At 59.3% G+C, this 10,678-nt stretch overlaps 1 protein-coding gene across 4 annotated transcripts; it reads left to right on the plus strand.

Moving 5' to 3' along the window:
* Nucleotides 1-473: 473 nt before the first annotated feature.
* CA4 (carbonic anhydrase IV) lies at nt 474-7,737 on the plus strand. 4 transcript variants are annotated; one of them, XM_010861573.1, is made up of 8 exons: nt 474-581; nt 4,118-4,171; nt 5,084-5,239; nt 5,898-6,043; nt 6,165-6,263; nt 6,539-6,602; nt 6,929-7,095; nt 7,421-7,737. In XM_010861573.1, the coding sequence occupies exons 1-8, from the start codon at nt 494-496 to the stop codon at nt 7,613-7,615; spliced, it is 969 nt and encodes a 322-aa protein (XP_010859875.1). In that variant the 5' UTR covers nt 474-493; the 3' UTR covers nt 7,616-7,737. The 4 variants fall into 4 exon arrangements, with proteins under 4 accessions (XP_010859875.1, XP_010859877.1, XP_010859876.1 ...); XM_010861575.1 differs by lacking the exon at nt 474-581 and adding an exon at nt 620-841; XM_010861574.1 differs by lacking the exon at nt 474-581 and adding an exon at nt 864-1,080.
* Nucleotides 7,738-10,678: the final 2,941 nt, after the last annotated feature.

Consider the following 10,678-nt stretch of genomic DNA (forward strand, 5'->3'; position numbering starts at 1 on the left):
GGCGCTCCTGGTCCTCGCCGCCGCCCCGCCCCAGGCCCGTGCAGGTGAACGAGGGCTTCGGCCCGGGGACCCCTCGGTGGCCCCTCAGTGGTCCCTCGGAGCTCCGGCCCCGCGCCCAGGCTGCGCCCGCCCGAGATGCGGCGGCGCGTGCGGCCGGGCGGGGCGGGCGCCGGGGAACCAGCGAAGGGGCTCGGGGCCCGCGGTCCGCGGTCCTCCTCCAGGAGCCCTGCGGGCTGCGGGCAAGGATGCTCCCCTGAGCGGCCCCGCGCGCACCTCCGCTTTCTCACCCTTTCTGGCGTGTCACGCCCTTGTTCGCGCTCCTCGGTCTGTCGTGGGTCGCTCTCCGTCCCGCGGGGGCTCAGTGCTTGGTGGCTACCCCCGGCTCCGACCAGGGGCAACGAACTGGGTGCGGTGGGGCCCTGGCATCGCCGCTTTCCGCCCTGATTCCTTGCCCCCGGGAGACTGCCAGCACCTTTTACCTCCAGCGCTGTGTATGGAGCCTGGCCGGGGGCATCCGGAGACCCGAGGTCCCGGCCAAGCCGGTCTTTCCGGCCAGGGTGATTTTCGTTTAAAGATTAATGGTGAGGCTGAGCCCTTAATTATTCGCCTAGGTGGGAGGTGGCAGGAGAGGGGTGTTAATATTTGATAAGGAGCTGAAGGCGCCTCTGGCGTCTGGGCACGGGGATCCAATCTGACTGGTATCTTCTCCACACCCCAAGAGGAACCATCTTCTTGGAAGGAGACCCCTATCTGCCATTCCCCTTCTCAGCTACCCCTCGGATGGTCCTTGGGGTCCACCTGGCCGCATCTCCTCTCTAAAGCTAGATGCTCCTCCCTGGAAGTGAGTCAAGGGTTGAGGGTTCCCCCCCAGTAGCAGAGAAAGAGGGTGTGGGTGCCTCTTTCAGGAGAGACTTAGCTGGCCCATGGTGGGGACGTGAGAGGCATCCTGAGCGAGAAGGCAGGATGTGAACATTTTTGTATATAGGGCTGGAGGTTTGAAAGCTTCCTAAGCTGCTGGGCTTATAGAAAGAGAAACGGCTTTGCAATTAATGTGGCTGCCGGGTAGCTGCATGGCCTTGGGTAAGTCACTTTCCTCCTTGGTAAGTCAGCTTCCTCCTTGGGTAAGTCAGTTTCCTCACTTACAAAACAGAAAGTAATTCTGACTTCAGGTACCGTACTAAGGATTCGAGTAAGGCAGTGGGTGTAAGTGCTAGTGTGGCACATGGCAGGCGCTCTGCAGCCACATGGCTCTGACTGCTCCACCACTGGCCTGGGCCCAGCAAGCCGGGAGCCTCTCTCAGCCACCCCCTCATAACAAGCTGTGCGCCCCAGAAGTGCTGGGGCTTTCTGACTGGGAGATACCGAGCGCTGTCCCTCGCTTCATCTCCTAGGGAGCTTGAGGCTGCAGGGTGACCAGGGTATCTGAAGTTCCCAGGGTATCTGCTGCCCTGGAGAGAGGAGCAGAGAGGGTCACAGGCCCCTGTAGAGCCCCAGATCTGGCCAGAAGCTACTGAGACTTTGCCCGGGGCATATTTGGGTTTTGCTGAGCTGGTTTTCAAGATCCCTCCCTCCCCCTGAAGTTGGAGGGCGGTGTGAGCAAGGTCCACCGGAGGGAACATCTTCAGTCATCTCTAAAGCAGGGGGCTGGCGGGATGGGTAAGTCAAGGGTGGGGGGCCGGAGCTGAGTGACTGGCAATGGCCGTTCCCTCACTCGGTCCCTGGTCAGGGCAGAGGGACTGGGCAGAACCCAGAGCTTGGAGCCAAGACCTTCGAGTAGCTCCTCTCCTTCCCCGGCCCCCTGGGAAGTGGCCTGAGACTGCGGGCTGAAAGTCATCTACAAGGGCTGCCTGCTCACGAGCCAGCACAGAACCTGAGCTGGTTTGAGCCTGCCATCTCTTGCCTAAAAACCAGCCCCTACCTTCAGCCTTTGGATACAGACCTGACCCTGGCCTTGGCCTCATCAACATCACATTTTTTCTGGCTTTGGCTTCCTGAAGAGTGTAGTTACAAGGGCACTCAACCAAGCAGGTCAAAAGTCTCTGTGATTAAGACGCTGGATCAGAGGTCACCATTATAATCCCAGTAGCTGCAGCCAGAAGGCAGGAAGACCAAATTCCTAAGAAAAGCTCAGGCTGGACCAGATGGGCTCTGGGGAGGTGATGGGGGTTCCACCTGCTAGAACTGGGTCCTGAGGAGCCTGGCTCAGGTCAGGCTTGCCCTGAAACACCCCTTCCCGCCGGGCTTCAGTTACAGGGAAGGACCGGCTCAACTCCAGTAGCCCCTTGTGCTACCTCTGAGAGGTGGAGACACAGGGAGCAGCTGAACCCCCATCCAGGGTGTCTGAGGACACCGGATCTGGGAGATCCGTGGCAGCTCCTCTTGCCTCGGGAAGGAAGGACGCTAGTGGGCTCAGAAGAGTTAGGGAAGTCTGCTGCAGAGAAGAAGCAAGACTCAGAGCAGGACTGGAGGCCAGGTGACGGGCTCCAGCGCTGGACCTCTGCCCATGCGCAGAGAGGGGCCTGGACGGGAAGCGGCCGCTACCCTTTGCTGCCCCTCATGGGGCTTGCCCAGATGCAGAGACAGGGCGCAGCAGAGCCCTGTCCCAGGCAGGGGATGGACTGGCCTGGGAAGACACTGCAGGGACACTCCTTTGCTGAAAGAGGCTGTGCCAGCAAAGTAGGGGAAGCGTTTGCTCCAGAACTTGGAGACTGGGAAACCCAGGGTGGCTCCCAGGGATGGGGGGTGGGGGTGGGGAATGGGGGAGGGTGGGGGGCCAGGGTCCTCTAGATGCTCACTCTACTGGCCTCCCTCCCACCTCCCTCTGAGAGCCTGCCCCTTCCCCATCTCATGTTCATGGCAGGGACCCCAGAGGAGGTTGGGTTGGGTGGGGATGGACGTGCTTAGAGGCCTTAGCTCAGGCTGAGCTGGAGAAGCTGTGCTTTTCTAGGAATTTCCTCATCCCTGAGTTCTTTCCAGCTCACTTCATTTCTCTCCTCTCAGCCCCTCCTTAACTTTGGCCATCTGTGCCCCGACAGGAGGGGGCAGGGAGGGAGGGAGGGAGGGAGGCAAGGGAAAGGGAAGGACTTGACTAAATTCCAGGCTGCCTGGAACACTCTCATTAACCCTCCCTCCCATCCTCTGAGTGGATGGTGTTAGCCCTGTGGGTGGTATTAGTTCCATTTTACACTTGGCTAAACTAAGGCTCAGAGAGATTAAGTGACATCACTAAACCCACCTTTCATAAGTGGCCCACCTAAGAATTCCAGCTGTGATCAAATGCTTCGTCCACTCTGCTGGCCCAGCCTTTTTTTTTAATCAGTAGGCTGATTTTAGACAGTTTCAGGTTTACAGAAACACTGAGCAGAAGGCTCAGAGGAGAGGGTCTCCCTGCGCAGCTTGTCCTCCTGCCAATCTTTCATTAGGGCTACATGCCTGACGCAGCATTTTTTGAGGACGATGCTGTGTCTGCTGTAGGCAGAGTGGGGGATGGGAAGGCAAGGTCAGGACCCTCAGCAGGACTGAGGTGGTGGGACAGGGGAGAAGGCCTAGGTAAAGGGGGCGTGTTCTGGGGAGGGGCTAGCCTAGTCTCCCCCATCACCCATCAGCTCTGGGAAAGCAACCAGGCTGAACACGGCTGTGTTGTCCTAGGAGAGGGGGGTGCCCAGCCCTAATCTTCCTCTTCCCCTTTCCCCAGAGCCTCTCCTCCAAGTCTAGTTGGGGGTGGCTGATGAACAACAGTGATGCTGGCCCCTGGGGAGGGCTGACCAGCTTTGGAGGGGCCAGTGTCTCCCGGGCAAGAGGCCCAGGGGACCAGCTGTGCGTCAGGGACACCCGGAGCCTGGCTGCTTCAGCCGCCTCCTTCTCCATCCCTACCTTTTCTTCTTAAGTCTCCTCCTCCTGGGCCCTCTGTCCCCCAGGACAGGACCTCAGCTCCTTCCCTTGCCAAGCTGGGCTCTGACTTCAGGGATGTTCCCAGCCTCTGACTCACCACATAAACACACACACACACACACAGTTACCCGTGTGCACACAGTTCGCCGGCACTCACAGAGATGGGTGCACGCAGCCTCACTGACACGCGTCTGCTCAGGCCTCACGTCCTTCCTCTCCCTTTCAGCGTCACACTGGTGCTACCAGATTCAAGTCAAGCCCTCCAACTACACCTGCTTGGGTAAGTGCGGCGAGTCTTGGGGTAGGGACCGTCCAGGCAGAAATGGAGACCCAGGGACGGTGGGAAGGATGAGGGTGGTGGTGGCTGCAGGCAGATATCAGCTTCACACACACACACACACACACACACACTCCTGGTGCTCAGGAAACGGGATTTAGAGTGACCTGGACTTTTTCCTGGTACCTCCTGTCATCACCTCTGTCACCCAAGAAGTCAGCCCTCCGTCTTCTGAAATAAAGCAGCAGCAGCATCAAAGGGAGGAACACACTTTGCTGCCTCCTCTGCTGGCCTGACAGCACTCCCCGCCCCGCCCTGCCCCCCAGTGTCAGAGGTCCAGACTCTCGGAGCCCGTCTCCGACGTGTGCTCTTCCGATCTGGGGCTCCGTCCTGCCCCGCAGTGTCAGAGGTCCAGACTCACGGAGCCCGTCTCTGCGGGGTGTGGGGTGGGGGCTCCGTCCTGCCCCCCAGTGTCTGGACAAGGCTCAGTGTCAGGTCTTGGGGGTCCTTTCGCAAGTGGCCCTTCCAGGGGACTCCACGGCCTCCCTTCACTCTGCCACCCAGCTCCTTTGAACTTCAGAACCCCCAGGAAGCAGGTATCACCAGCATTCTTCTTTCACGGCTGAGCATCCGAGGTGGTCCTGTACCCCAGAGCTCACAGCCTAGTCCCACCCTGCCCCACATTACGCCTCGCTGACTCTCTGTGTGTGTGTGTGTGTGTGTGTGTGTGTGTGTGTGCACGTTGAGGAGGAAGGAGGGAGAGGGCGGAGTTCTATGCTGGGCATCCCCCAGCCCAGTCTGCTGGCCTCCAGAGGAGGACCTTGCTGAACCTGAGTGGGCCTGAATGGGGCAGAGGGCCCCATACCCTTGTGCCAGGCGCCCCTGATTCCCAGCCTAGCCTCCCTCCCTGCTCAGAGCCAGACGAGTGGGAAGGCAGCTGCCAGAACAACCGCCAGTCCCCCGTCAACATCGTCACAGCCAAGACTCAGCTGGACCCAAACCTGGGGCGCTTTTCCTTTTCTGGCTACAACATGAAGCACCAGTGGGTCGTGCAAAACAACGGGCATACAGGTGGGTATCGGGCGTGCGAGGTGAAGACCCCAGGCAAGGCAGCAGGGGCACCTGGTCTTGGGACCCACATTACCTGAGGACTGGAGGGTTGGGCTCCTCCTGGGAGGTGCACCTTTGCCAGGGGAGGGGCCGACAAGCCCTGCGTGGAGGGCAGGGGTAGAGAGGGAGAGCAGGGTGGGCCTGGGAAAGGAGGGGACGCTCTAGTGGTATTTTTAATCAAAGCAGTTTGGGGTGGGGCGGAGACAGGTTCTAGGAAGAAGGAACAGTGTGTGCAAAGGCACGGGGGCGTGCAACAGTTGGGGTGTTCAAGGGGCTGTGTGTAGCCCCGTGTGCGTGCAGGACAGAGCCAGCCCAGGGTCAGCCAGCCAGGCTGGGGAATTTGGACGCTGCCTTGAAAACACTGGGGCGCCACGCGTGGAGGGGTGGGACCAGGCTGAGCCGCGTGTTAGGCGGGCAGTGGGGGGCGTGCAGAGGGAGAGGCGGGCAGTGAGGCGCCAGGGGAAGGGCCAGGCTGTGCCACTCGCCCTGTCCCTTCAGGACCGCAGCCCAGGATGGGAGGGAGATAGGAGAGAAGGTCCTGCCTGGGGGGAGCTGGGACGGGGGCTGGGAGAGGCTAGGAGGTGGGTGCGAGGACCCTGCGCCCTCCTGTGCCCTCCAGTGATGGTGTTGCTGGAGGATAAGCCCTCGATCGCTGGAGGAGGACTGAGCACCCGGTACCGAGCCACGCAGCTGCACCTGCACTGGTCCAGGGCGATGGATCGGGGCTCAGAGCACAGCTTCGACGGGGAGCGCTTTGCCATGGAGGTGAGGGACCTCTTCCCCTGGGGTCAGCGCCTTGGCTGGGCCCTGGGTATGCTTGCTTTGGGCGAGGAGGGCGGTCCACGCTCTGACCGGCTCTCTCTCCATCCCACTCACCCCTGACCAGATGCACATAGTGCACGAGAAAGAAAAGGGGCTATCCAGGAACGCGAGCCAGAACCAGTTCGCCGAAGATGAGATCGCGGTGCTGGCCTTCATGGTGGAGGTGCGCCGCCACCCCAGGGTCGGAGGGGCTGGTTCCTAGGATTCAGGCGCCCGGGATCCCAGCAAGGCAGGAGGGGGCTGGGGAGGCTCGGAAGTCCCCTCTGTTACTCAGTGATTTGTGTACCCCCATGTGGGGAGCCCAGAGCCTCTCAGGGTCCTAGAAACTGCCTGCCCGCCCACCCCCACTCCAGACTGGGAGAATGAACTGGTGGTCACCCCACTCCCAACCCCGCTTCCCCACAAGCCTCTCTTAAGCCCCCTTCCCTCCCATTCCAGGACGGATCCAAGAATGTGAACTTCCAGCCCCTGGTGGAGGCGCTGTCTGACATCCCCAGACCCAGTGAGTCAGGATGGCAGGGACTGGGAGGTGGGGGTCACAGGAGCGGAGGGGATGGGGTTGGAGACTTTGTCCTAGGAAGGAGGGTCCAGGGATTTCCCTGGTGGCCCTGTGGCTAAGACCGTGCTCCCAGTGCAGGGGGCCTGGGTTCAATTCCGGGCCAGGGAACCAGATTCTGCATGCTGCAACTAAAGACCCCAAGGGCCGCAACTAAGACCCAGCACAGCCAAATAGATAAATACATATATATATTTTTTAAAGGAAGGTCTGCATGGTGGGGGCCTGAGCTCTGAGTGAAGTGTGTGAGGGGGTGACCTCTGTCCCCGCAGATATGAACACCACAATGAAAGAAGGCGTCAGCCTCTTCGACCTGCTCCCCGAGGAGGAGAGTCTGAGGCACTACTTCCGCTACCTGGGCTCGCTCACCACACCGACCTGCGACGAGAAGGTGGTCTGGACCGTGTTCCAGAAGCCAATACAGCTCCACAGGGACCAGGTACACAGGGCCCACACGAGGGTGCAGTATCCCCTGCCCGGCTCCCAGAAACCAGCCGTCCCAGGGGCGGGGGCGCGGGCGCAGGGCGGCCCGACAAGCCCCCAGGTGAGGCTGATGCCAGCTCGAGCTTGAGAAGCACTCTTCTCTGATAATACGATGGTGGGAAGAGGAACCATGCACTCTCCAAACCGAAAGCTTAGGAAGCCGAGCTCCCCCCCAGCGCCCGCAGCCCCAGACACCAAGGGCCTGCATCCCTCATTCTTTTCCTCTGAGCCACACACTGAGCAGGGCCTACCCGCCCTGACGATCCCTGTCCCTCCCACAGATCTTGGCCTTCTCCCAGAAGCTGTTCTATGACGACCAGCAGAAAGTGAATATGACGGACAACGTCAGGCCCGTGCAGAGCCTGGGCCAGCGCCAGGTTTTCAGGTCCGGGGCCCCGGGACTGCTGCTGGCCCAGCCGCTGCCCACCCTGTTGGCCCCCGTGCTCGCCTGCTTGACAGTGGGCTTCCTCCGGTGACCCTTCCCTCCTGGACACTTGACCTCTGGTCTCAGCCCTTAAGAGGGCTTGGCCTCTGTCCCTCAGGCTTCTCAGATTGGACTTCGATGGTGATTAAAATATGGATCTATTTTTGGAAAAAACTTTCCCAAATCTGTGCAGTTTTTTTCCTTTTTATTTTTTGCTGTGTTGGGTCTTAGTTGTGTCTCTTGGGATCTCTCCTTTTGGGCGCAGTGGTGGTGGCAGATGGTCTTAGTTGCCCCAAGGCAAGTGGGATCTTAGTTCCCCAGCCACGGGTCGAACCCATGTCCCCTGCATTAGAAGGCTGATTCTTAACCACTGGATGGCCAGGAAAGCCTGATTTTAGTTCCCACAACTACTGCTGTCTTTTTCTCCTCAACCCATCCTAGGGTGCCAGGATAAGGGCCTCGGGCCTGGAGACTTATTCTGAGCAGGGACCACTAGGCACCCCTCCCACCTTTGTGAATTCCCTATCGATGACACCCCCCTTGGAGAAATGGAGAAGGGACCTCAGAGTTCCTACACAGTGACAGCTGGAGAAGTTCCTCCCTTTCGTTATATAAGGGAGGAAGCAGAGGCCCAGAAAGGCTTCCCTGGTGAATTAGCTGATAAAGAATCTGCCTGCAATGCAGGAGACCTGGGTTCGATCCATGGGTGAGGAAGATCCCCTGGAGAAGGAAATGGACAACCCACTCCAGTATTCTTACCTGGAGAATCCTGTGGACAGAGGAGCCTGGCGGGCTGTAGTCCGTGGGGGTCTCAAAGAATTGGACACTACTGAGCGACTGAGCGACTAAGCGCGTGTGCGCACGCTCGCGCACACACACACACACACACAGGCCCCGAAAGGAGAGGAGGCTGGTGAAAGACGCCCAGTGAGCCCCCAGCAGAGGCAGCTGAGACCCAGCCTGCCCTTTCCGCCCTGTACTAGGGGCAGAGTGTGTGCACACAGCCTGTCCAGGGTGGGTGGTGGGATTCATTGCTTTGCCTCAATATTTCTTGCGCATCTATGTTCTAGGCGCTGGGGTTATGGCAGGGAATAAGACAGAAATGCCTGTCGTCCTGGAGTTCACAGTCTCGCTGGAGACACTATAAATAAAAGAGACACACTGCTGGAGGCAGCTGAACCAGGAAGGGAAGGTAGTCAGGGAAGACCTCAGCGGTAGGGGCGCCCAATGGAAGACTTGAAGGGGGCGGGGTGGGGGGGCATCTGGAAGCCAGCAAGTATTCATGCCTGGAGTGGAGGGAGGGGAGGGGAGAGAGCCGAGAACGGGGAGGGAGAGGCCCAGTGTGTCGGGTGCAGGGGGAGAGGTGGGGGCAGTCAGGAGCCTGCTGCAGTGTCCAGGAGCTGAGGGGTCACACGTGAACCCCAGGGTCTTTGGCCCTTGAGCTGTCAATAAAGGCTCCCCTCCCCTCTGGCAGTTTCTAATGGTTTTTTCTCTTCCTGGAATCCAAGGAGGGAGTAAGACTAGGAGGTAGCAGGTGTGGAGAGGACAGTCCACAAAACAGGGAGAAAGAAATAAGGTCTTTTCTGGGACCCGAGAGGCAGGTCCCAAGTCAGGCCAGGCCCCGGGAACCAGGGGTTGAGGGGTCCCAGGGCAGGGCTGGAGTTTTGGAAGAGCGTGAGATAGATTTTGAGAGTGGATTTTGGAGGAACGTGAGACGAGAGGAAGAGGCCAAAAACGGGCTTTACTGGGTGAAGAGGGCCCCTGGGGCCAGGGCCAGGGCCTGGTCAGTTGGTGCAGGTGAGGTGGGAGGTAGATGGGCCCCCCCGGGGGTAAAGTGACTGTGGATTCATTCCCTGTGGACCGAATCTCCAAGACAAGAAGAGCAGGACAATGAAGGCAGGAAGCTGGGCCCTCCCCAGACCACATCTCTCATTCTGCAAGTCAGGAGACCTCCTCCACCACATAATTGCAGAAAGGCTCCTTGGAGGTCAAAGCAGAGTGACGTCAAGGGATACTCTACCCATAGTCCTTTGCGGTAGAATCCATCTGGGCTAAGATGCTTGTGTACACATGGGAGGGTCCTGAGCTACATCAAAGATGGACTGTGAACCAGGTCAATCAAAAAGATCGGCCAAAGGAAACCCGGAAGAAATGCCCCTTGTGAGTGATTTAAATTGTCATGAGGGCGCGACTCAGGGACTCTCCCTCTGAGGCTGCCTGTGTGTCTATCCACACGTACTGTACACTTTTGCCTCTTAATAAATACTTTACTGGCTTCACTACTTTCCGTCTTTGTGGGAATTCTTTTCTGCGAAGTTGAAGGCCCAGGGCCCTTCCCTGAGCACTGCCCTAGTGGCTAGGATCTGGAGCTTTCACTGCCACCACCCGGTCTCAACCTCCGGCTGGGAAGCCAAGCCCCACTTCAAACCACCACTGCAGGGCAAGGCCACCTGAGATCATGGGAACAGCCTTGGTAACAGGCTTCCGGTCTGGGGGTGACACCTACGGAAGACGTGGAGCTCGGCTGGCACACACGGGATTCCAGCACCCGATACTCGAAGCCCTGGCTTGCTGCTGCCCTCTGGAGCGGAGCTGGTTGGAGGAGGTGACCTCTAAGCCCTCTCGGGCTTCGAAACCCTCAGAGGCCCTGACTACCCCCAGCTAGGCCTGGGGGACAGAGAAGGGTTATGCCCCCTCCCCACCTCCATAGCAGCCTCCCTGTCCCTTTTCTCCTTTGTGGCCAAGAATAAGCACCCTCTCCCTTCACTGGTGACCACACAGCCAGCCGTGGGGTGGTGGTGGAGGGGTGGGTATTGCCGTCACTATGGCAACAGCAGGCAGCTTGTGTCAGCAGGGGGTGTAGGGACTGAAACCTGTTCTCTTTGGTTCCCATACAGCCTGGGGGGATCTGAGATCTCAGCTATGCCCTCCTCCTCCTCGTCCCTCCCAGGCTCGGCGCTCTCTCTCTTGGAAGTCTGAACTGCCTCTCCCCTCCAGCGCCCCCCACCCCCATCCCTGCCCTCCAGGCAACGTTTGGTAACTAATAACACTGCAGCAGAACCAGTAAGTCCCAGATCTCTGCCAGAGACTAGGGGAGCCTAGGCCTCTCCAACCA

The sequence above is a fragment of the Bison bison genome, unplaced genomic scaffold (assembly GCF_000754665.1).
Source record: "Bison bison bison isolate TAMUID 2011002044 unplaced genomic scaffold, Bison_UMD1.0 scf7180017864472, whole genome shotgun sequence".
NCBI classification, from domain to species: Eukaryota; Metazoa; Chordata; class Mammalia; order Artiodactyla; family Bovidae; genus Bison; species Bison bison.